Genomic DNA, 26,976 nt, shown 5'->3' with positions numbered 1-26,976 from the left:
GGAGCGGCCGGAGATGGGGAGAAGAGGGCCAATGAAAGACACATCCAGGAGTAAAACGGAAAGGCCTGGTGATGAGGAGGATGCTCCTAGGATGGTCCCCAGGCTTCTGGCCCCATGACAGTGCCACTGATCTGCTCAAAAACGAAATGCTTGATAGAGAAGGTGTGAATGCTCACTCAGGGAGGCGCTGAAGGATCTGAGTGCAGCCACCACGAGGCATCTAGACTGTTGTCTGGAGCTCGGAGGAGAGGGCCTGGCAATGGATATTTGGGAATCATTGGTTCGGCTGCAGATGGTGTCGACCTAGGGCATGAATTAGATTCTTCTCTAACAGAACACAGAGAGGAGAGAGAAGGGGCTCGAGGAATGTCCACATTTTTACCTCCGGAGAGGAGGTGAGCCTTCAGAACGAGGAGACAGATCAGGACTGAGGTGCTGAGCACTGGAGGGAGGGAGCGTGCTGTGCAGGAGGGGGCAGTGAAGAGAGTGAAGAGAGGGCCAATAGTTGCCGGAATGTACAGTGGACTGAATGACACCAAGGTCATTAGCAAGAACTGTGTGGGTGAACCCACGATGGGGGGTGGGGGGGAAGCTGAATTGGACGTGGTGAAAGAATAGAAGCAAAAAAGAAACGGAGACAGTGAGCGAAAACCACCGATCCGAAAGCCTGGCTGTGAAGTAACAGAATTGGAGCTGGAGAGGCACACGGGAGCAGGAAAAGCTGCTTCTTGTTGTGTTAAAAGGGCAGACACCCGAGCATGGTCAGCGTCCAAACAAAGGACCGAGGAGGGAGAGACGGATCACGGAGAGCAGGCCGAATCCTGTTCTCGAGAAAGCGCAGGATCCAAGACACAGGCCGAAGAAGTGGTTCTGGACCACAGACAAGGGCCGCCTCGTCTCCTGGAAGTGGGCAGAACCGGAGATGACGCAGGGTTGGGAGGCAGGCCTGTAGGTCTGGCGGCCAGAAGTTGAAGGATTCACAGGAGTGGGAAGGGAGCTGGGCCACTGGGAAGAGTGGGGAGGGGAGGGACCCCCCCATGCAGCTCCTGGAGTCCGATGCCCTGTGACTTCCTGCAGGAGCATGAGCTACCTGGGCACAGGTGGTGAAAGGTGCATCGTAGGAGGCTCAGGAGTGGGCTCTCGCCAGCAGGCTAAGATGAAAAGACAGGGAGCAAAGGGACTGACACTAGTGTTGTAACACTGCCAACCTGGGAGGGTGGCCTCTGGTCCCGGGGCCCTTGGCTGAGTTCAGAAGGCCAGGGCTAGGACAGGAGGTCCCAGGAAGGTCCAACAACCTCAGGAGAATGCCCATGTTGATACTGAGCAAATATTGACCAGGTGATTGTGAAATAAAACAGGAACAGCAATATTTCTCATAAATTCTTTGGCAATATAGTGGAACGTACCACTGTTTTTTTAAAAAAGATTTTATTTATTTAAAAATACAGAGAGCGAAAGAGAGAGTGAAAGAGCACAAGCAGGGGAGCAGCAGACGGGGAGGGAGAGGCAGACTCCTCACTGAGCAGGGAGCTCAATATGGGACTCGATCCCAGAACACTGGGATCAGGACCCGAGCAGAAGGCAGATGCTTAACCGACTAAGCCGCCCAGGCGCCCCTAGAACGTAGCAGTATTGACAGTAATGGACACACAGAAGAACACTACAGCGTGGGTGAGCCAAACCAAGAGGGCTTCCTTGTACGATGGTGAGAGATCAAGTAGCTTCGTCAAAAAATTTCTTTTAAAAGGTTTGATATATTTATTTATTTGAGAGAGAGAGCGAGCACATATGAGAGCGGGAGGAGGGACAGAGGGGAGAGACAGGACAAGCAGACTCTACACTGAGCAGAGCCCAAGGTGGGCTTGATCCCATGACCGTGAGATGCCACTGAAGTTGCCACTGAAATGCTGAAATGCAAGGCATTCTAAACCATTTTCATCTTACCACTGGCGATTACTTGCTATCTATGTAGGCCAAAGTGGTATTTTCAAAGGACTTTGCCTAAAACCTATTTACTCATAAATTTGGTAATTAACAAATGCTTTCAAGAAACAGAAGAATAAAGCTGGGGGGGGCAGGAGTAATAACAGACTTAGGAACAAAAATTGCATTTTTTCCTCCAAACTTTCAAACTACAAGGTTTAAAATAACTACTTCACCAGGAATAGCCCGAGGCCAGATGGCATCTGAATCCAGCTCCCATCTCTCCTACCAACCAGATACGATTATTCTGCACTTGTGAGTCCTCCCAGCAGGCGCTGGCCCCGGCTAGGTTTAAAACCGAGAAGGAAAATGGCCGTAGGCGTACTGCAACGCATTTTTCAGGGATATGGTTTTCTCTTCTACTCTTAGATGCTCACTATATTTATCTGAGGCAAAGTTAAGTGGTTTTTGTTTGTTTGTTTGTTTGCCCTTAAGAAAACACACATCTACAAATACTCACTGAGTTGCTGATGCCAATGTTGCAAATGAGAGGTGTTTCCTTAATTTCAAATTAATTTTGTACCAGTGATTAGAGTGAATAAGGCAGTTTAGTTCATCTCCCAGAGGATGAATAAAAGAAAGATCAGGACAAAAATCTCTGATAACTCACAAAGAAAAATAACAAACATACATCAAGGGATGACATGAGCTAGTGTTCAGATATGCCTGCATGTGCGCGCGCGCACACACACACAGTTAACAGGAATTAATTTAAATTACTTTTAATAGTGATCCATAGACTAAATGCAATTAATTTGGAAATGTAATTGTTGGTCTTTAGGGAGGTATTAACAGTAGATTATTTCAAAAAGGTGGCTAATAGACTAGTCTGTATGATGGGAAACCAGGCAGAAATGCATGGAAATGCTCACAGAACGGGACTGAGAATTGGAAAAGGAGCTTAAAAGTCAGTCCATCCCCCCTCCTCTGTGAAGAAACGGTTCCCTCACACCCCTGATTGTAGGAACTACAGCTAATTTATAGATGACAGGAATTAAATCTAATTTTCTGCTGAAATTTTTCATGCAGTATCCTGGTGGCAGGAGAAAGGAAGGAATGTGGAAATCCAGGGCTGAGGCCAGACCTGGACTCCACAGAAAGGGCAATGTCGGCCTTCTTCTCAGACTGTGTCGGACTCCCTGGCTCTTGTTAAATGGGGGCTAATGACCGTGTGAATGGCAGCCCTGTGTGGCGTCTACACGAGAAACAACATGGAAGAAGGATTCCTAAGAGCTCCCTCTAGAGCTGAGGGGCAGACCACGTATTGTGTGGCCACACAGAGGGCCACGTGTGCGCCCAGCCAAGTGCACGGCGGCCCTCTGAGCACCAAACATAAGTGCGCTGGGACCGAACCATCATTGCCCAGGCGAGCTCTGTCAGCCTAAAGGCCCAAACCTCTGATACTGAATTTAAATTCCTACCACCTTCCTTCTCGCAGGATTACACGCACTTCTATTGCAAGAGCTCTCATTGTCTCACTCGTTCAACACACCTTCACCGCACTGACGTCCACGTTTGGTTTGAGTAACGCTGGAAGGCCCCGCAGAGGGAATGCATGTCAGTGAGGCGGGAGTGGGCTCCGAGGAGCTCCCGCGGACACAAAGACCATACTCACCTGAGCTATGACATCGGAGATGGAGGCACATCCCACGAGGAAGCTGTATTTGTGTTTTAGGAGAATGCCAGCATGGGTCCATGCCTGCCGGAAAGAAAAGAATTTGGCATGAGAGACCCCGTAGGGATCGGATGACTTCTGGTCGTTATGATTTATGGGGCATTCTGGAAATAGACTTTCTACCACCCCCCCCCCCCCCCCCAACCTTCAGAGCATAGGACAAACCCTCCGTTGGTCAGATGACTGTAACTTGGTCTGGTGGCTAGGTCCTCATTCGATTTCTAAATGGAATCAGTAATCGCACAGTATTTATTTCATACCAGGGATAACGCAGACCAGGGTGCTCGCTAGTTTTCCTGGCAGGAAAGCTAGGTGGATACCAGGAACGATCGAAACACCATCTCTCTCTCTGCGGCAGCCGGAATGACAAGGCAGAAACATTCTCCTTCCACGAAGCGTGTTGTAACGAGGGCTCCAGTGTGGTTCTGAGTTATAAGAGTCATTACAGGGTCTCATCAGATGATGAGGGCTCTACTCTTTCCTTCTCTTCAAGTTGGGGCAGGTTCTGATCTGACACTTCGCCTCTGAGGGAAATGAAGAGGAAGGTCCTCGAAGGGGAGCAGACGATGAAAAGCCCGGGTGGTCGGTGAGTTGGGAGGTCAGAAGTTCAAGACGGGATCAGCGTGAGGATTATCCTTCTCACCCGGAAAGGCCAGTGTGGACCGACACCGCAATAACGCTTTGTGTGAGCTACACGCCACCAGACAAATAGGATTTATTCCCGAGCTCTGTGTCAGGACTTCATATACAGCAACTGTTATGCCTACTTCCTCCCTCGGCTCACAGGTCTCAAGGTGCCAGATGTGGAAAGAAATGCAAACTGTCGATAACATTTGCAAATAGCGGCTTGTGGGCTCCCCTTGTTGACCAAAGCCATCAGGATGATAAGCTTTGTGGTTTTCAAATATTCTCTCTCTAACCGATGTATTAGGGCCAGTGAAGGTGTGTAAGGGTGTGAGCCTGGGGAGAAGACCTGCCCTTTATAAATGTTCATTATTGTGTTTTTTATGAATAGTCTTTTACTGCTGGGTCTTTGGGGGCAGTTGATACATGAAAAAGGAAAGGAAAGGGTGTTAACCACCAGTGTTTGGGTGTTATGCTGAGATTTAGAAATTCTCTCATGGCAAATAAATACAGCTGAAGAGAAATGGAACATAGGGTGCAGGAGAGTCTGGGATTCACTTTTAGTCCCGGGTCCCTGAATTCACCGCATAATCGTAATTCTTCTGTGTGTTCACAGAGCCCCCATATAGATGGGGGCAGGCAACAGGGCTGTATCTGGACTCCGTCTAGGAAGCCCAACTTCTTTGAAGATGTGATAAAGGTCACTGCACTCAGTTTTCCCATTCCAAGCACTATGGTGCCCCCTTAGGCCAGCATGGGGCACCGTGGGGAATCCAGTTCTAGGAAATCCGGCCCCTTTGCCTTCTTTCTTTTTTTTGGAGTATGTGTCAACTCCCAGAGTAAACAGAGAGTAAATTTCTGACTTGGTGGCAAGTAAGAAAAAGAAAAGCCAGGTACCACTGCTCCAGTGGCCAAATTCTCCCACTTAAACCAACGTCACACCAACTGAGAATCAGAGCCTTTGTGTGAAAACTGTGAGTTTAAGGTCACCGTGCAGACTGCTGGAAAGCACTCAGAGAGTCCCTGAGGCCACGTGCATAAGCTAACTACAGGCAGTTTAACACTCCTGGTAACATCGGAGAAGGTGGACCACACGTAGCTGACTTTGGCTCATTTCTCCAAGGATGCAGGGCTATGGTCTCACCTCTGTGTGGACGCCCACTTACCTCACGCATCGACAGCACATAAAGCTTACGGGGAGGGGTGGTGAAAAACTGTACAGATGAGCATATTTTTAAATCTGTCCACCCCCCAAAGTAATTTCAAATGGAGCCCAAAGAAGGGGTTTATTTTCCGGCATTGGACATTCCTGGGAATATATATATATATATATANATATATATATATTTTTTTTTTTTTGCTAAGTCTCTCTTATAACTCTCAAAAACACAGAGGTATAGAAAAAAAGCCTTCTCTGAGAACTCTTTAGTATCATGACAAAGAATTTAATCTATGGAAGTGAGGCGCCCTTAGTAATGTTGTAAAGCTGGTTATTAAAGTAATGAAATCCTATCCATATTTGCAAGAGATTCTTATTCTAAACAGCTTTGGGTGCTTAAGCCACACAGATGGTAAGTTTATCAGGAAGCTGTCCCTGAACCCTTGATCCTGAATATATCAGCAAAGAACTCTATATTTAAATACAATTTTCAAATCGGCTCTCTTGCCTCTTGCCAGAACTTGTGACAAATACAGACGATTCTCATCAAATAAATGGACAAGATGGGCTGGTTACGAGTCCGTGGTCAGCTGGAACATTCCTGCAGCACTGCTGGTGGGGATATAAAATGGTCCAGTGGCCATGGAGATCGGTACGAGAGTCCCTCAAAAACTAAACATAGTATCACTATAGAATCCAACAATTTTACTTCTGGCTATCTATCCACAAGGATTAAAACAGGAAGCCCAAGGAGGTATTTTATACCCGTGTTCATAACCCATTATCAAAATAGCCAAAAGGTGGGAGTCACCCAGGTGTCCGTTGATGGATGAACGGAAGAACCAAATGTGGTCTATGCAGACAACGGAGTATCTACCGTGCAGCCTTAAAAAGGACATTCTGACATTTGCTACAAGATGGAAAAACCTTGAAGGCATTATGCGAAGTTAAATGAGCCACAAAAAGACAAAAGCTGTCTCATTCCACTCACAGGAGATCCCTGGATTGGTCAAATTCACGCACACAGACAGTGGAGCCATCGTGCTGGGGGTGGAGGGGACGGGAGCATGGGAAGTCAGTGTCTCACAGGGACAGAGTCAGTTTCACGGATAAGAGTTCTGAAGCTTCACAGCGATGTGAAGATACTTCATGCCATTGAACCATATGTGTAAAAATGCCTGCATTTTATGTTATGTACGCCATAATTTTTTTTTAAGTGCCCACAATTACTCACCATTGCATCCATAAAAGGGAAGGCAGCAAGATACAGGAAGGCCCTTCTCGTTTTGCTCCCCACAGACTCATCCACGTGGTGTAGTTTATTGATAATGTAGTAGCCTAAGTCGCTGTAAGCTGCGGAGGGCCAAGAACATACACGCAGTATTTAGAAAAAGTTATCTTTTAAGCTTTTCATCTTGAAGGTGCAAAAACAATGTTAAACATATTTGGGTTTTTGTGTGTGTGTGTGTGTGTGTGTGTGTGTGTGTGTGTGTATAGAAAAATTAGAAAATGTAGATGGGCAATAGAAAAAAAAAATCATCTCCAATCTCACCCCTCTACCCAGAGGGGGTCACGGTTAATGATCTGGGTTCTAACTGCCCAGTTCTTTTATGGGTGTGTGTGGTGGGCACATGTGTGGGGTATGCATGTGTGTTTTAACATGAAAATGGGGTCATACCGTATATATATTCTTTTGTAAACCATGACTATCTTTCCATGATCGGCTTCCACACTTTAATGGTTGCAATGAATTCCTTTTTGTAGGTTGACTCAGCATCAATTTACTCAATCTCCTATTATTATGCATTTAGGACGTGTCCATTAGTTTGATATCATGAAAGGGTGCTTGATGGATTGTCTGGAAGCTGAATGTTTATATGGAGTGTTACTTATTTACTAAGAGAAAATTCCCAGATGTTAATATGCCTTTTCTTCCTTCCTCTTTCCTTCCTTCTTTCCTTCTTTTTTTTTTTTTTCTTAGAGAGGGAGAGGGGAAGGGGCAGAGGGAGAGGGAGAGAGAATCTCAGGCAGACTCCCCGCTGAGCACGGAGCCTGATGCAGGGCTCAATCTCATGACCCTGAGATCACGTCCTGAGCCAAAACCAAGAGTCGGATGCTTATCTCACTGTGCCACCCAGGCGCCCATTAATATGCCTTTTCAATAAAAAATGTAAAGCTAGCTTTTCACGGCTTGCTATTCTTTTTGTTTCAGCTTTTGGGAGGAGCGTGTGGGCATTGAACTGAGTGCACTTGTAGCTGCCAAATACATATAAAGAAAGAGAAAGGTCTTTCTGGTGTATTTGCTGGGCATTCTGACAGGTACTGTGAGCAAAGATGAAATACACTATTAAGATATTTTTACCTCATTGATAGATGTTTAGACTCTATCGTAAAATAATCATCTTTGTGTTTTCATAGTGCTTTATGTGGTGCTTTAATGGCACTGTTCCTGCTGTTTTCATTTTTCTATAAATATGAATATTAATGCAGTGGACAACTCCAGAAGCTGCTTTGAAATCAGAAAGGAGACAGAATGCAGTGAGAGTCTCATTTTATGTGAATAATAAGATCCGTCCCTCCACTTCAAAGTTTGGGGGATGACTTAGAACCATATGAACTGATAAGAAGAAGAAACTGATAGTAGAAATAAGCCTCCACTCTTTTTTCCGGATTAGTCTTGCATCGTGGGAATTTTGAATTGAGTCAGGTCTTCGGGATGATATCATGGGTATTCAGATGCACAAATGGGAATCCCAGATGGGGAAGTAAAGTGATTTCAAGGGGCAGGGGGCTGGAATGGGTAAGACATCCTGAGAACGTGGTGGGATTTGGAAGGCAAATGCATGGGGAGAGGTCGAGGCCCTTCAAGCAGGGGCAGCGGGGAAAACGAAAACGTGAGCTGCCAGGTGAGCAAACATGTCAGGTGTGGAGCGTGGTGGGGCCAGCAGAGCCACTGAGGCAGCACGAAGAGAAATCCAGGAGGGAGGGTATCCCAGGGCAGAAAGAGCAAAGACTGGGGAAGGTGGGACAAGGAGGGAAGGAAGCAGCTGTGATGTCCGCATTTGGATCCAAAGGCACACAGATTAGATTCGATGAGCAGATTAGAGAAGGCGTGACCTGACCCTGGAAGGCTCAGGGGAGGGGCCGGAGGGAGCCCTGTAGCCTGCCTTCCCCGCCAGGTGAGAAGCGCACTCAGACCTGGGCTGTGCAGACAGATGGATAAGTTGTTCCTTAAGCATGTGAATGGTTTACCTGGGCTTCTGAAACCTGGAGGTTTCGTCTCAGACTTTATTGTTGCTGCTGATTATGGGCATGTTCGTTTCATTCCGTCGGGGACCAGCCACTGTGCTGGGACCTGCCAGGAGGCCACCCGGCCGGGGCCCAAAGACTGTCCCACGCTGGTGGACAGAGGCCACTGCAGGTAAAGGCAGCCGAGCTGTCTCAGCAGAGCAGCGCAATGCCAGGGGCAAGAGCCAGGTGGCCAGGAATAGCTCGTGGACTGAAACTCCAGGGTAAAGTTTAGAGCCCAGAGACAAGGCCACGGAGTGCACTTGACAGGCCTCTGAAACTGGGGAAGGCTGAGAGCTAGAGGTGTGCCCGGATCAGACATGTCCCTGCAGAATTCACATGTTGAGTCCTGCCCAGGGGACTGCAGAATGTGACCTTATTCGGTGACAGGGTCATCGCAGATATAATTAGGTAAGATGAGGTCACACTGGAGCACTGTGGGCTCCCAATCCAATAAAACTGGGGTCCTAAAAAGAGGAAATCTGGACACAGAGGTGGACACACACAAGGAGAATGCCTCGTGGACGTGAGGGCAGAGATGGGGGTGATGCGTCCGCACACCCAGGAACGCTCCACGTTGCCAGCAAACCACAGAAGCTTGGAGAGAGTCCTGGGACGGGGCAGTGTGTGTGTGGGGGACCAACCCTACTGATGGCTCGATCGTCCAGCCTCCAGAACTGGGAGACAATACATTTCTGTTGTCTTAGCCTCCCAGTCTGTGGTGCATTGTTAGGACAACCCTAGCAGAGCCACACAAGCGGCTTCTGAGAATGGGAGAGAGAATTCTTTTCCCAGGAGACTCTGGGACCTGTGAGTTTGAGCAGTTGAGAGCAGGGCATGCAGTTTGCTTGTGCGGCCCCGGGGGGTGTAGAGATCAATATAAATCAGCTTCTCTACCTTCCGCAGATAGACCTCGGTGTACCTACTTATTGGAATATTTTAATGAAAACATCAAAAACAGTGCCTCTACTGGGACGCCTGGTGGCTCAGTCGGTTAGGCGTCTGCCTTCGGCTCAGGTCATGATCCCAGGGGCGTGGGATCGAGTCCCGCATCAGGCTTCTCCCTCTGCCTGCTTCTCCCCCTGCTTGTGCTCTCTCTCTCTCTGACAAATGAATAAATAAAATCTTTAAATAAAAAATAGTGCCTCTATGCAGGATAATGAAGATGGGCTGAAGGAGGGCTGGGTGGTGAGCTCGGTGGGCCAGGCTTTGTGACTCTGCCCCTCCCACCCCTCTTGCTTTTTTGAGCCTGCAGCTGGTCCTAGGCTCTCCCGCCCTCCAGGTTCCAGGAGACTTTGGGACTGATGGGGCCAGCAGCTGTTTTTCACCCAATCCACCCCCCTCCCTCCTGTGCCCTTGAGCTGTTTCTGGCTGGAGCTGTTGGCTGGGGGTAATTTGTTGAAAGTGCTTTGCATAGAGTCCATAATTACCAGGCTGGCTGCCCTAACATTTAGGGACTGTCAATGTCTATAAATTGCCCTACCTCGATTGTTCTGAGACGGCTTAGATTCCTTCTGAAGAGCAGAACATTAAAAAGAAAAATTACACAAGGCTTCTGAACAAGACATAAACAGATTTCATGATGTGGCCGCAGCAGGGAGGACACCGCTTGACCTTTTTATAGGTAGACAGCTTTTGACCCCACCCAAACAAGAAGAAACCAGAAGGGCCATTCAGATCCCTAGCTCTTCTGTCCTGGGCCCATCAAGGTGACCGACTCTTTCCAGAATCAGTGGTTCTCAGGCTTGTTCATCCAGTAGCTACCAGCGCTTGTTGCAAAATGCCACGAAATAGTAATATTAATCAAGACAAGTCTATACACCTATTTTCCCCTGGGAATTGAGGAGAAAGCCCTCCTCCCATTCTAGTAACAGGATAATACGTGCATTTCCAAGAGGCAATTTGAGAACCCTTATTCTCATTCAAATTCCCAAGTTCCCATGCTTAAAAGTCCCACAAGTACCACCGATTATGCCAGGAGCTTCTCTGTGTACTAGGCGTTTCACAGAGGCAGGTAACCTGACCCCCGTGTTTCTAATGAATCATTTCAAAGCGTGTGTGCTTGTATGGCTGGTATTTAAATCACTTCCACACAAATGGTCAAACGACTTATGTGTGTCAGGCACCGAGCCAGCTAACCCAGCCGTGAAGAGGCTTGTTACCGGCACAGGGGCTGGGACACGGACATAGGACACCCCTCTAGAGTCTGCATTGTGCAACATTTATCTGGGAGATACAGGTGTGGGAAGTACAAACTCTGCCCAGGCCTTGGAGATATATCATAAACCCGTGCATAAAGCAAGTACGGTGAATGTGAGATTTTAACACAAGAACATAAATTTGATCTCACTGGTGTCAAGTCTCGTGGAGTGGGGTTTGTAATAATTTACTGCGTGATATCTTGCTTCTCTCTAGAGAATGTGCCTTATTCACATCTGAACTCCCGGGAATTAGCCCACCTTTTGCCACATAGTAGGTGTTTGATATATACTGATTGAACAAATGGATGAATTCATCATTCCCCAAAGAAGTGATTGGGGTAGACTGATTGCATAATGTCCCCGATTCTTCTCTCCTCCTTATATCCCTACTCTGCAATATGATTTCGTAGTTCCTCTCGTGAAAAGTTGGAGTCTATTTCCCTACCCCCTTGAACCTGGGCTGGCCTGGGATTTGTCTTGGCCAGTTGTGCACAGTAGCAGTGATGGTGGCCACTTCCAGTTCTTGGCCTCAAAAGGCCTTCCCTAAGGGTATTGCCACAGCTGTCCACACAAGCTCAGGCTGGTGGAAGAGAGCCCAGCTGTCCCAGCAGAGACCATCTGGACCAGCCCACTGTTGGCTGATTGCCCCCAGTGAGCCCACGAAGTGCCGCCTCGTCTCAGCTGAGCACAGAGGCATGAGCACATCAAGTCCGAAAGAACTGCCTAGCTGGCCATGGTCTGGGGAGCAAGATCAAATGCTGTGTTTTGAGTCACTGAGTATGGGGGGGGGTTGGTTACAGAGCGATACATTTTGAGACTATGCTGAAACTGTCCATGTCCAGCACCCTTGTTGGTTTCAATGATATCAAGTTGTACCCTTTCACCCTTTTCAGGATGGGTTTATAATCCGTGAATAATGGAAAAGTTGGCTGAGAAGGGAAGACTGACAAATGGACCCACTCTAGAAGCTACTGGAGGAGCATTGGAACTTGTCCCCTGAGCTGTGCTGACTGCCCAGGCTGCTTTGGAACACGAAAGAGTCCTTACCGGTCACTGTTAAGAATCGACTGTGTAAACAAAAACCACAGCAGTGGTTTGTCCATCTGTGTGAATTAGATGGTCAGGCAATACTAACTTCATGCAGGTGGAATTAACTTGGACTCAAATTAACCAAATAGATGGTCAGCAAGTTTTCCTCTTTTATAGATTAATTAAGAGGGGCAAGTAGGAGAACACCTACATCCTGACCACTGGCCTAAATTAAGCTTTGGTCGTGGCAAACCCCATGCCCTGCAATTTAAAAAAGTGGTGTCTCACAGATGAGTCTATAACAACAGTAGTGGCCACAATTTAGCTAAAATGAGACGCTTACGGGCAGCTGCCCAACAAAGACCAGGAACCAAAAGCTAGAAATACTCCCAAGGCTCCTGCAATTTGGATATCGAGAGCCAGGCTCTGGTGCACACAGAACAGACACGAACTTTTGGGTTGGTGGATCTTCTAGACTTCAGAGTCTGTCAGTCCAACAGAATTCCCAGCGTCTACTCAAAACAACTGCTAAATCCATCTGGGATGTAGAGCCGTTCTGATTCACATGTAAGATTTTATAATTCCATTTTAAAATGGGAAATTGTAGATTTAACTTGAAAAATGATGCTGATTTTTATTTCAATGACCACATGTTCCTTACACCAGTTTCAATAACACAGGACACTCAGCTTCTCTCTTCCGTGATTACCGATGCCTAGTAATTAGCTATTAGTCCCAAAGTCTTATTCAACTATGACTAAAACAGGGAATGATAGGCTTATTTAAGAAATCCAAATAAAGACTGGTAGCAAAAGGGAACGGATTTACCCATTGCGACACAAATTTATCTAGACCTACTCATTTCACGTCTGGAATTTTCTCCAAGGCATCTACCATCTTTGAAAGTGGCCCTGATCAAATCTAGCTGCAGGGCGTTTCTTCAAAGCACATCCAGGAGTTAGTATTCAGGGCATGAGTTGAAGGAAGAAGAGCATCTCCTCTCAACCCCAGGCCCTGAAGCTTTGGGCCCAAATTAAATGATCATTATCAACACTCTGGCTGAAAATCTGGCCCGTGAGTAGCATCCTCTCCCAGTTTCACACAGTTCTCAGCACAAAAATCTGTGCTACATTCAAGAGGAAAACCAAAAGGGTCTCACCCCATTTACTATTAGATTGACGGTTATGCGAGTAACCATTAGCTGCCATCTGAATACACCGTGAATGGTTTGGGTTAATTTTCTAGCTCCTTTATTCACCACTGACTTTCATGGTGCTCATACAACCAGTGCCGTTTTGAAGGTACACAATGGATTTATGAGGTGTTATTCACGGGTTTTATGCAACTGGCCTCCATAGATGTGCCACTCAATTTTTATGCCTGGTAAGCTGAGCTGTTTTAAAGCCAAGGAGCTCCAAAGTCAGGCTCTTAGAGTTTTATCACCACCCAGAAAGCAGCAGAAGCAGGACTGAGGCTGCAAAGGAAGTCCTTTTCCAAGGTCTTGGTGAAATTCTCTGCCGGTCACTGTATGTATGATATAGCTTTCTTATTTTTTCATGGAAATAATATTATGCCGTAATATTGAGACTTGTCTTTGAATAAAATAGACTAGTGAGCCCCCAAACAAGTTAACTGTAATACATTAAATAATCTGTCATTTGTTTTCACTGCTGATAAGCATCAATCCTAAATAACAACTACTCTGTTTTTATTTTTAAGACTGAGTCTGTGTTGTAACGCGTGTCTCTGGGAAGCATGGGCTGTTTTGTTGACCTTACTGAAATCACTTCCTCTCTGATACAGGGCTTGGGAGTCAAAGGGTTAAAACCAGAGCTTCCCAGAGAAAACACATTTTCCTTTTTCGAGCTAGGAGCACGAACCCCATTCCTTTCATCCCTTGAAATTTTCATGACAAATGCTTTAATAATTACCGAAGAAATCACTTACTACAATAAATGCATTCGAATGGATGGAAAGGAGCAAGAAACAACCCGAGCTAGCACCTTAGGTGAGGGTCCGAGGGTCCGCAGCCTTACCTATCAGGGTGTGGAAGACGGCGGCAATGGCACCGGCCACCACCATGCACAGGACAGCTTTGGTCCTGTCTCGCTTGCTGTTCACAAACACCAGGCCCACATTTTTAAAGTCACTCATGGGACCAGTGAAGAACTTCATGAGGGAGTACGCCAGCCCGTAGCTGGCCAGCATTTCCACTGCATCCTCCTTGACAGCAGCGATGCCCCGGTTCAAGGCCTGGGAGGGGGAAAGACAACCCACAAACAGCATTAGACACGTCGTCGCATCTCTGGGACTCACACTTCCAAAATAAAAACTCAGCAGATAGGTTTCTATAGAAAAGCTAAGCAGCTTATAGAGTAAAGCTCATTATAATTTGATAAAGGTTATTAGTTTTCATTTTCATCCATATTAGCTTCAGTTCGAAATATCTTCTCGTAGGGGAGATACCTACCCGTTGGGGTTAAAGTAATAGAGGAAAAACCCAACAAGCATTTTATGTTAATACCAGAAAATAATTCTTGGAAGTTTTGGTTAAAAGCTTAACATGTTAAATTTTATTTGTAGGCTGAATTTATATAACAGCAACAGGCATTCTGGGAATGAGTCAGACACTTTGTATGGAGTGGGTGATGGTTTCTTTTTTTCTTTAAGGAAGGGGCACGTGTGCACGTGTGTGTGTGCACGTGTGTGAGTGCGTGTGTGCGTGCACCCACAGCCTGAAATAGCATGTATGTGTTCTGAAGGTACCCTTCATAGCACTGAGTGAATTCTATGCTATGAAAAAAGTATTGAAGGAATATATTATATAATTGATGGATGCTATTTACCCAATTTTTACTGTATTTTAACTTGAAATGTATTCCTGAGCTCTGTGCAAACAAGTATGAAAAGAAAACCTTTAAACCAAATACACTGTTCTTGGATGATGCTTACTCAAGAAGTTGTGGTCACAGAGTGTTCTGATTTATTTATTTATTTCAGGGAGGGAGGGGGGAGAGGCAGAGGGAGAGGGCAAGAGAGAGCATCTTAAGCGGGCTCCATGGTGCTCCATTTCACAACCCTGAGATCACGACCTGAGCTGAAATCAAGAGTCAGATGTTTACCCACTGAGCCACCCAGGTGCCCCACAATATTCTGATCATTTTCACCATCCTCCATGAGGGAGCCTCTGAGATACCTAGGGGGCCTTGTCAGGATGGCATTTCCAAACTTACTTTTCCACCTGCTAGACAAATTACACCACAGAAGGCAGGAATAGATGTCTAGGAGGTGAGAATTTAAAAGAAAATGTTGCCAGGACATCACCTGTTCTTCAGGAACAGGAAACTGATTAAGGAGGAGAGTCGGCTTTCTGTGCAGTCATAGACTCTTAGAAACAGATGTACTGTAAGCACAGACAGTAAGCTTTGTTGCCCAGACAGCTATTTCAAAGAGGCATCTACTTTCAAGAAAACTATCATGGATAAACCCATGGCCAGCCACACGACTTGATAAAGAGCCAGGCTACCTTGTCACCACTAAGGCTCCTTTGTTTTGAGATCACGGTTGATTTCATAATTGGCCATTTGGGCCACTTGTCCCTTCACCAAGAGCTTTAAATTCCTGCTCTTATGTCTTGAATTCACCAATAAAGAGTGAGCCTGTGACTCTGGGTCCCCACCCTCGACTCCAATAAAAGCAGAATCCCAGGCCTGTGTGTGTGTGTGCATGTGCGCACGTGCATGCGTGCCTGCCCACCCTCTCCCCCCTCTGCCTCACTGGTCTAGCCCAGGTATGCTGTGCAATTTCTGGGTCTTATAAGTCATAAACCTTTATTTTTTCGAAGTTTCCTGATGGCTGTTGCTGAAGGGCGTCTTGCAATCATAGTAAGATTCACAAGGGTCAGCCCAGTAGTAACACTGATACTGAAAGGGGGAGATGTCTGCGGGAGGCTCACTGGGGCCCACGTGAAGGCCCCAGGGCATTTCTAGCCCATGGAATTACTATCAACAGGCTCAGATCAGCACAAAACAGTACACTTTATTTTTTAGAGCTGCAAAATGGAGCAGAATGTACAAAGTTGCTATACTCCCTCTGCCCCAACACACACAACTTTCCCCACTATCACTATGCCATGCCAGAGTGGTACATTTTTACAGCTGACAACGAGCCTACAGTGGTGCATCTTTATCACTCAAAGCCCATAGATTGCATTCACTCTTGGGTTGTACATCCTAGGGGTTTGGAGAAACATATAATGACAGTATATCCATCATTATATAGTTGAACATTCTATGCAAAGCACTGTTAGCAAAAAAAAATGTATTTATATAAAAATACCAATGTGTAAATGGTTTCAGATAAATCTAGAAGAAAAATATCTAATAGCTGTAGGAATTTAGTATCGTTCTTCTGACAACGTTGGTATTATATAAGCCAGTTTTTGATAATTGTTTCCAATTATATGTCTAATCCTCTTTTCCCTTTTTTCCAATAATACCCGAAAAATTTCCATAAGAACCTTCTTAGCCTTTGTGGAGCATGCCTGCCATGATGACTTCCTTAGAAAAAATGTTCCTTGAACAAAGCTGATCCAATACTTCCACACCCTAAAGCAAAATAAAAATCAAGAAGCTCGTTGATAATAAATCCTGAGTTCAGCAGGCACATCTAGTCAGAGTGTCCTGTCATGTGTCGAAACCTATCACCGGCTTATCTTCCAAATTAATTTTTGGACCTTATGCAGTGGATGCTGTTGGTGTCCCCCCAGATCCTTTACTGGGCAGTGCACCCAACCCCAGGGGCTGGGAGTTGGCCACTAATAGCTCACAGCTGCCTCTTCCTCAGGGATTATTGCCCCCGGGCACTTTGGGTTGGTTTAGCCACACCTGACCTCCAGGACGCGCACAGCCAATGGCTGGCTGACGCAGGGGTAGAGAAGATCAGCTCCTGGGCAGTGTGGGGCTGCTCCAGGACAACGCATACTCCTGAGCTCCCTGTGGGATCTGGTGGAAGCTAGTCTCCAGTGGAGACCACCTCTTCGCTTAACTTCTCCCCACCAGCCAACTCTCCCCTCTCCCTGCAACAAGCCACTTGCACAAGAATTCCCCAACACAGGCTCTGCTTCCAGAGACCCGAACTTAGGACAACTTCTAATTATGTTTCTCTCAGACACTGAGATCAGCGTATGGTTTGGTCTTTTTCCTCCCTGTCCTTCCCCAACATCTATGCCCACAAATTGTTTAGTTTTCTGTTGCCAAAACATTTGTTGAAATTTAAGTGATAGATATTATTTGGCATACGTTGAAAAAGCATACGGGAGGGCACCTAAATAACGTAGGATTAGACTTTTTACGTGTCTTGTTGGCAAAATATTATTCTTGGTTGGGGCGCCTGGGTGGCACAGCGGTTGGGCATCTGCCTTCGGCTCAGGGCGTGATCCCGGCGTTATGGGATTGAGCCCCACATCAGGCTCCTCTGCTATGAGCCTGCTTCTTCCTCTCCCACTCCCCCTGCTTGTGTTCCCTCTCTCGCTGGCTGTCTCTATCTCTGTCAAATAAATAAATAAAAATCTTAAAAAAAAATATTATTCTTGGCTAAAAAGACACCCGCTCTGGCTGGGGCACCCACTGCAATGCTTTCTATTTCTACCAACAGTCCCTTGATGGAGTCCTAAAGCCAGGGCTGAGGCAGGTGAGAGGCAGGGGGCACAGGGAATGAGTGCTCTGTCAGCAAGACTTAGCTCAACGATTATGGTAATTTGAGAAAAACACACAGGGTTTAGAGCTACAAAGACATGAGCTGGATGTGGTTCTATCACTTAACTACTGAGCGGTGTTGGCCAGGGTACTCATTCTTGCTGAAATAACCCTGCTGATCTTAGGCTGGATGTAAGTAGCGTACAGGGAACCAGACAGTGACTGGTCTAGATGAGGCACTTAAAAGCAAGGATCTGTGGCTATTTTGTTTACCACTCTATACTGGCCACCTCACCACCTCAAAAACACTCAAATATTTGTTTTTTGTTTTATTTTAAGATTTCATTTATTTATTTTTCAGAGAGAGCGAGCACAAGCAGGGGGAATGGTAGGCAGAGAGGGAAGCAGGCTCCCCACTGAGCAAGGAGCCAGATGCAGGACTCAATCCCAGGACCCTGGGAGCATGACCTGAGCTGAAGGCAGACGCTTAACTGACTGAGACACCCAGGCATCCCTACACTCAAATATTTGTTGCATGTATGAAGTATTTTCTACTAGGAACTTTAATGTCCATATTAATTTTTATGAACTTTAAAAAATCACATTTTGATTCTAAGATGTTATTACTAGTCAGATATACCACTGATTGAACATTTTTAATGACCACATTAAATGTACACAGCGGATGAAAAACATTCTAATTTCAAGAAACATTAAAAGACAAGGAAAGAAGAGCTTTGCAATTGAGGGCATGTGCTATATTATTATTAGCCTTTTTATGATTCTCTTTTATAGCAAGTATTTCCCTCAATTTGTCCACTTCTTAATTTCCTGATTTTCTTTTGATCGCCCAAATATTAAGTTATATGTAGTCCAGCAATAATCTTGTGGAGTTTCTTCCCCTACTTCTGGACTTGGCCATTCTTACCCCACCCAGAGGTAATTTTATTCTAGTTGATGGTTTCATTTACACGCTTAACTTTTAATCCTCCTGGAACTTATGCCATGAGATATGGCTCAAAATTCATTTTCTAAAGAAGTAGTTTATTTCTTCAAAATCGATTTGAATAAAACACCGATTGCCCGTTATTTGTGATGCTTTCTTTCCAGGAAATCATCCTTCTGGATCCTTCCATTGCCTGCTGTTTGCTTCATCTCTCTGTCTCAACTTGCTTACCCTGTTCCTCTTCACAGCATGTTCATTACCCGACATTATATCAAATATTTATTTTTTTATTTGTCTTACTGTCTCTCTTCTCCATTTGAATGTAAACTGCAGGGCACACAGAACTTTGTCTGGTTCACGATATGTTCCCAGACGCGCTATGTGAGGGGATCCCATACCGGTAACTGTGTGAAAGAATGAAATACCACGTTCCCAAGCAGAGCAAACACTTACTGTGACAGGTACGGAAGAAAGGGAATATGTTAATGCACCGGGACTCCTTGGAGGAGCTTACTCAGAGGGACTAGACGAGGAAACCTCGCCAAGGATGTGACAATTGAGGTTACAGTAGAGTTGAGGCTCCAAGAACAAGAACAAACCGGTTGGACGAAGAACTGGCAGAAGGCCAAGGGCTACCGGAGCTTGGTAACGCCAAGTAGAGGCCAGCAAGAGTGGTGGGGGGAGGGGGTATAAAATGAGTTTGCAAAATTAGGCAATGCTGAGATTGTTCCCGGTCATAGTGAAGAGTACATGTTTTGTTCTAAGAGCAGTGGGAAGCCATTCATGGGTCTGAGCAGAGGTGGGGCAGAGGCTCATGCTGGCTGTGGGGATGAGTGTGGACTGGGGAGGGAAGGGCAGAAGCAGTCAAGGGCTTGTGGTAATCCAGGTAAGACAGGTGATGGCTTGCACCAGGATGGGCTAGTGGAGATGCGGAGAAGTCGACTGATTTGAGAGCTTTCTGGAGATAAAACAAACAGATATGGTGATAGACCACCTGGTGGGCATGAGGACAAGGGAGAAATCAGAGCTGACTGTTGAGGTTTTTGGGTTTGAGCCACTGGTCAAATGGTGCAGCTGTTTCCCGAGAGGGAGGAAGGTTTGGGGAGGAAAAGCAAGAGCTCCATCTGGGTGTGTCCCCCATTGGGTTTGAGATGCCCCTTAGAATTCCAAATGGAGAAATCAGGTAAGATGTTTGGCCAGATGAGTCTGGAGTCCAGGGGCGATGTCTGGGCGGAGGACATACCTTTGGAGGCCATCAGCATATGGAGAGTATTTAAACGCAGGAGACTGAACAAGATAATCTAGATAAGATATAGATAGAAAGGGGTCCAAGAGTCAGCCCTGTAGCACTCTAGAAATAAATTTAAACCCATTCAGGAGGTGGCGAGCTGTCTGGGTGATACATGCGGCAGTTCAGCATGAATTAGCTCGCTGGTACCGTGCTGGCCCTGGCATTCCCGAGCACTGCTGCTTCTCCAGCCACAGCGGGTAAAGAGGAACGGCTACAGTCTTGAAGTTTAGCTAAAGTGGTGTCTGGAAGATCTTTGGAACGAATTAGGCTTTGAGTCAGAATTCTGTCATAACTACAGAGGTGCACCTGCTATTTAAAGGCAAGTTTCAAAACGTTCGTGAACTTTCCACGGTAAGGGCACTTTAGAATAGAGCCAGGCATAAGAGTATTCCAACCATTGTAAATACAAAGCTGCCCCTCAATCACAGCCGGGTCCTGGTCCCCGACGGGATGGCTCGAGGCCTTCCTCACACCTTAGATCAGTGTTCTCTAAGCTGTGGACGATCAGACTTAAAAATGTGTCTGGGTCCAGAAGGCATTCAGTGTGTCCTACCTGTCTTAGTCTCCCCCAGTGCCTGCCAGGTTCCTGGCACTCCGTTGACTGATTTTCTTCCTCTCACAAAGTTATCAAAGCTACAGGATATTAAGAAGTAAATACCAAAACCAAACCAAAACAAAACAACTCCCAGGGAAATGGCCAACAAATCCCACATGTGATCTCCCTGATATGAACAGTGTTAGATCCTTAAACCCTAAAAGAGATGAAGTTGGGCTCTAGAGACCAGATTCTTAGGCCAAGAGCCACCAATTCACCCCAATCCTGCAGTCATTTCATGGCGATGTTACAGCAAGCACTCCCTGCTAGCTGGGAGGACTGCTGTCTCCCCTGGGGAGCAGGTGCAAGAGGACAGGTGCACAGCCTCCCTCCCGTCGGGGAGATGTGAGGCCCTCTCTGTTTCTCCCACTTTATCTCTTGAAGTTTCATTCAACTTGTCTCTCTCTTGACTTCTCTTTGGCTGCTCCTCTGTGTACTTCCTTACGGTGCCCTACATCTCAAGGTCACCATTTTTACTGTGTGCACATCTCTGACCTCAGATTCATCTAGTTATTTACCTACTCCCCTTTTCTCTGTATTTACAGGCTTCTACTTGGGCTCTGAGAGCAGCCGGAACCAGGTCCATGGCACGGACGGCTGGCTGCCACCCCACTCGCCTCCAGCCTCCACCCACCTCTTTGCTGCCCTGTCATCCTCTGTCTTTCCCCTTCTCTTCTCTCCACATCTCTGTCCTGCCTTGTTCTCTCTGACTCACCTCTTTCTTCATCTGGAATACGGAATCCACTAGAACTGAAATTTTTTGGGGCGCCTGGGTGGCTCAGTTGGTTAAGTGTCCGACTCTTGACTTCGGCTCAGGTCATGATCTCAGGGTCCTGGGATGGAGCCCCAAGCTTGGCTCTGCACTTAGCAGAGTCTGCTTGTCCCTCTCCCTCTCTCAAATAAATATATAAATACAAATAAAAAAAAGAAATAAAATTTCTTATTGTTTCTCTCCCTAAAACAAACCTCAACAAAACACATCTGCCCAAGCCCCTCCTCACCACCCCTGTCCGGTTACAATGGAAAGGCCAGTTGACCAGGGTGACCATAGGGCTGTCGACCTGGACTCTGCATTTATGACCCCCTGACCTTGACAGGAGCCCCCATCCTCCTCTCTGGCTTGTCTGATCCTTGCTCCATGACTGGCTCTTTCCCATCAAGACTTACAGACACATAGGTGTTTTCCATCTTAAAAATAAACCTTCTCTTGCCTCCTCGCTTCTTCTAGTTGCCATGTGCTTTCTTGCCTTCCTTTCATAGATAACTTCTAGAAAGCGTTAGCTTCTTTCTTCTGTTCTCCCCACGTGCTCCTCAGCCTGTGGGAATAGCAGCTGCGCAAGTGCAGGAAGCTCATCTGTGTCCCAGGTCAACCAAGAATGGGGGTTGAATGCACCCACTGAGCCCGGGCTTCGGCCTTCCTCCCCCCTCCCCATCCTGCTAAAGCAAATGGGCACTTTTCTGTTCTCACCTTTCCAACCCCTTCAGGGATCTGACCCTGTTGGCTACTCCTTCCTTGAAACGCATTCCCCCCTTGGATTCAGTGGCATCAAGGTTTCCAGGTTTTCTTCCCATCTCTCTCCCCTTCAGCTTTTCTCCTTGATGCTTTCTCCTTCCTGGACTCTTAAATATGGGTGTTCCCGGGGCTCTGTCTGGGCCCTCTCCTGTTCTCACTTGCTCAGCGATCCCACCCTGTCCCACAAACCTCAGTTACTTTCTGTCTGCTCAGAATTCTCCAATCCATCTCTCCAGACTTCTTAGACTTCTCTCCAGCTCCAAACTCACACCTCTCTGCTGAACGTCCCACTGGCGCCTCACACGTCCCACTAGTGCCTCACGCGCTTCCAACACTGACTCCACCATCAATAGACTACGTGGGCTCCTGCGGCCGCCCCCTCTGGCGCTCCAGTTCGAATGCCTGTACCCAGGGTCCCCACCCAGAAGCTGGAGGAGTGAGCTCCCCGGATGCCTTTGATCCCACAGATTTCTTGGTCCATCCATACTCCTTTCCCAGTCACTCTTGCATCTGTCCAGTTCTCTCCGGCCTCGCTGCCATGCCTTGGGTCAGGTCGCTGATGCTCTTCCTGTCCCCAAGCCATCCTCCGACCCTCCACACTGTGGTCAGATCACAAAATCCAAACTCCTAAAGGTGTACCCAATGTACTTCAGGGCTGTACCCCGTTCACAGACCACGATCTCCACAAACTGTGCTCTAAGTGTCTGTCAGCACGTCGGGCACACGGTTAGTCAGCATCCGATAAATATCTGGGCAATGAGTGAACACGTACAAAAGCCATGCCTGATCTGACCCTGCCTGGCACTGCCTCCTGTACTGTGCGCTCCGTGAAGCCTGAACTGACTGCAGTTTTCCAGACAGACCAGCCTCTCTGTCATAAGGGTCCCTTGCTTAAGCTTTTTTCTGCACAGAATCACCTCCACCCCGGTCCCACGCATTCACCAGGTCAACGCATCATCAGTGGAGGGATCATATCTTCTGGGAGCTGTCCCTGGAGCCTACCCCCTGCTCCGTGCTCTGCAGCTGCCTGCATGGACCCAGGACCCCTCACTGCAGCCAACACGGTGCGCTGTGCTCGCCTGTTTACTTGACCCCACATCTCCCCACACGACCCGAGGCAGGGTCGGCTTGACTTCTCACCAGTTTCCCACGTCTATTCAGCACGCCTCACATGTCGTTGAAAATCAATCCATGAATAAACAAACGTGTTACTTGTGCATACAGCTTGCGTATGGTGGTTCATAAAACAAAACCCTCCAGCTGCAGGTTTGGAGCTGGGTAAATAAAACTATTTTTGGTAGAACCTATGTATTTAAAATAAATATGCAAATTGATGGCAGGAGCGCTGTACCTCTTCTTGTCATTCTGGTATTTTCTCAAGAGATAGGCAAGGACTTCTGTTGTCCCTTCTATTACGCCTCACTGGGCACCCGGTAAGCATCGGACAAGGGCTGGCTGCTTAACTACAGACACACAGACATAAAGAGAAGTGACATTGGGCCACATAATTAGCCTCTTAAGTGTAAAACTTAAGCAAAGACTTTTTCTGGCTCCCTTCTTTCCCATCCTGTGGATGTCAATTGGGTTGAAGGACAGACTTCCTCCATAGGGTCAAATCCTGTAACAGAAGTTAGCTGCCATGGGAAAGAAGTCAAGTCAAAGGAGCAAAGAACCTTCTTTGTCCACACCCTGGAGAAGCTGAGAACCCTGCAGAGGGCTGGGTGTGCCACTGACAAAACCAGGGTAGTAATCTCCAGATTGTGAAGGATGGGTGCTTGTAGGGGCAACAAGTCATCGAGAGAGAAGGCCACACAACGCAAGAAGTGCCGAGGGCGGTCAGAACCTGATCTGGAAACTGACGTTCATGGCGAATTGGTAAAAACACGATCATATTGCTCATGAAGAAAGAGCTTTTCAAATTCTTCCACAAAAAGGTGTTGAATTGGAAACTGGTATTATTTCCTAAAATAGCAAGAGATTAGTATATGAAATGCTGAAATTCCTACCTTTTTTAAAATTAATTAATTAATTTATTTTTTTACTTCTAGTAAGATGAATACTTCCTTCAATGCCTCATCCTGGATTAGAAAAACGAATGGGCCACTGGGCTTGGTAATACTTCTGTCTTGCTAGACTAATCTTTTTGATAAAAGACTATTTATTTCCCTTGTCTCCAGCTTCACTGATCCTGCTACACCTTTTATGACATGAAGCAAACTCACTATTGCCACAACAGATACAGTTTAAAAATCTCTGTCAAACCCAGGGTGCTCAGAACATTTCAGTTTGAGAAAGTGTTGAGAATTCAGAAGTATACATGTAGGCAAAGCTACCTGTGGGGAGTGCCTTCTTTCAATGTCATGGATAATCAGCACCCTTGGATTTCAATCCTCTCAAGGAGTCTAGGTTCCTGTAATTTTCCACTGTTATTGTCCCGTTCGTCTGTATTTTAAAAAGTGGTTTGGGTTAAATTAGATCATTTGTCTTCCCGGTAATTTTCCAGCCATGTTTTATTTTCTCAAGGATCTATACTGCTCTAAATGAGACACCCTCGCTCTGGTTAGCTGGCACTCCAGCCAAGAACTCGACACCCACACACGAGCTTGTGGTTTAAAGGGAGCAGCAGTAAAATGAAGCCCGGTCTGGCCTCGTTAGCAGTCAAAGTCATTGCTCTGAGCAGTGCCATCCATATTTAGTGCTTCCTGAAAACACAGAGACAACATGGGGCAAGTTCAAAATATGACACTGGCTTTTTCTGTCACTTCCCACACCTGCAGAAGAGTTTCCATAAAGACTAGAGACAAACTACTAAACAGGTACCAAGTATGGCTAACTCAGTTTCCTCCTATTGCTTTCTTCAGTATCTCAGGGGAAATAAAGAAAAAAAAAATTTATTTTTTGGCCTCTTAAATGGAAATACATTAGTTCATTAAAATATATACTTTAGTGTTGTAGGACCGTCTTCAAAGCATCTTGATCCTTCATTTAAACGTGAAGCTTCTTCACCTGGCTTAACTTAACTTGGATTCAAGATGGCGGGGGGCTCAACAGGGAAGGAATGTTACTACGGATTTCTAGTGCACTTTTAAAAAACCAAAGCTTCGTGTGCCATTTAACTACTTATGCCCCACCTTGACCTCATATCTTTACTCTTAGTGAAATTCCTAAATATCCTACATGTTTTTATACTTAGAACGTTTCATGGTCTCCAAATGGTGGCATTTCTTGATTAATATCTCAAGATTGTATCCACTCCAGTTCAGAGCTAGGTTTAAAATACTTTTATATTGAAAAAAACCCCACAAAAACTCCATGAACAACAGGCTGGAATAGAAGATGAACTCTGGGGTCTGGAAAGTCTTTTTGCTAACTGTCCATACTTTCTGTCCACCTGCATACACACTTACCGACCCTGCTTACATGCCGAGACGCTTACCCTCTCCCTGCTGGCACACACCCCCTCTTCCTACTTGGTGACAGACTGTTCCCTCGATTGTTCTAGCACCTTACACTTGTCTGTGGACCTCTGCACAGCTCAGAGGCTCCATTCCTTTTTTGGACTCAGCTGCAACATTCAGAAGCGTCATCCATTCGTTGCCTTCCATTCCAGTCCAGCTTTAAATGCATTTATAGTGACAAAATGAAATGTGAGTGCCTATTTGCATTTAGACCTTATAAAACCCAACGAACACAATAATGGTGATGACGAAACTACCCTAGCAGTAACACTGACGGAGTGCTTGCTCTGTGGCAGATGCTATTCCAAGATCGTTACTTCTCCCCACCACTCTATGAAAGAGGTACTATTATTTCTCAGCTTCCTGTTGAGGAAGCTGGTGTGTGGAGAGGCTCAGTCACTTGTCCAGGTGACACAGAGCTGCGAGAAGAATCCAGAGAGCTTCACTTCAAGCTGTGATCCTAACCATCACTCCATCATACTGACGTCAACCCTCCTTTCACTTGGAATTAGAGACAGCAGTTGGTACCAAATGCTTACTTGAAACAGGATTAGCTGGTCAAATCAAAGAGAACTTTTGGATAAAGACTATTCTTGTGAAAAATTCCAAAGACCCTGAGGTAAAGATTAATTTTCCAACACTAACGTGTAGCAAACGCTACAAGTGTACAGGCAGAGGATGAATGGAGTGAGGCTGAAGTCACCATATTTATCTGGGTCACACCAAGGAAATGAGGGTACAGGAAATGGGGCCATGTATGCCCCACTAGCGGCACTCCACAGCATGGCCCAGAGGACAGAGGACACCTGTGAGCACAGCACCACGTGTGCTGGATGGCAAAGCTCAGGCGCCATCTCTGTCTTTCCCAGTGTGGTAGAAATGCCAAGAGGCTCTCAACAGTGGCCTTCTAAAGACGCGGACAAGGATGCTTACGGCTTCTTTTATACATAAGATAACGCATCATCCCAGTATCTTTAACCCATTTAAGGTTTCATTCGCTTCTCAGCTGTGGGATTAATGTATTTCTGCATAAGGTTCAGCGATGACTCACTGCTGGTATTTATAGAGTGGCATATGCCAAGTTGTTTGAAAGATTTATAAGGCTCTGGGCTTTTGATCTGATTGCTTTTAGGAGGTGAGTGAGATAGTAAAAACTGGTCATTAGCACTGGGTGTTACATAGAACTGATGAATCACTAAATTCTACTCCTGAAACTAATAATACACTATATGTCAACTACACTGGGTTTAAATTTTAAAAAATTGGTCATTACACATGCGACTACATCCAGCCCACGGATGTTCTGTGCCAGGGCCGACACACACATGCGCACATGTACACACACACAAAACGGGCAATATTTAATTGTGACAAAGCTATCCCCTCTGTTTGCTTTCTGTGTGCAAGCAGGTTTGCCATGACCTCCCCGTGCTCCTGCTGCTATTATTAGTTTAAATTATTGGCCTGATTTATGGTATTTTACGTGAAGTAATATTGCCCCACTGAGTAAACTGTTTA

General features: G+C 46.2%; 1 protein-coding gene across 2 annotated transcripts in view; it reads right to left on the bottom strand.

The window, feature by feature from the left end:
* The window catches only part of ANKH (ANKH inorganic pyrophosphate transport regulator), a 128,400-nt gene that overhangs the window by 39,379 nt on the left and 62,045 nt on the right, over positions 1–26,976 (bottom strand). For both annotated transcript variants that reach the window (XM_002917526.4, XM_034657079.1), the window contains exons 2-4: positions 13,996–14,212; positions 6,676–6,794; positions 3,599–3,682 (exon numbers count right to left, since the gene is read on the bottom strand). In XM_002917526.4, the coding sequence (XP_002917572.1) occupies positions 3,599–3,682; positions 6,676–6,794; positions 13,996–14,212 (420 nt within the window). The remainder of the gene's footprint in view (positions 1–3,598; positions 3,683–6,675; positions 6,795–13,995; positions 14,213–26,976) is intronic.

The sequence above is a fragment of the Ailuropoda melanoleuca genome, chromosome 3 (genome assembly GCF_002007445.2).
Source record: "Ailuropoda melanoleuca isolate Jingjing chromosome 3, ASM200744v2, whole genome shotgun sequence".
Lineage (NCBI taxonomy): Eukaryota > Metazoa > Chordata > Mammalia > Carnivora > Ursidae > Ailuropoda > Ailuropoda melanoleuca.
The sequence above is the reverse complement of the archived record's forward strand: the minus strand, read 5'-3'. Positions and strand labels throughout refer to the sequence as shown.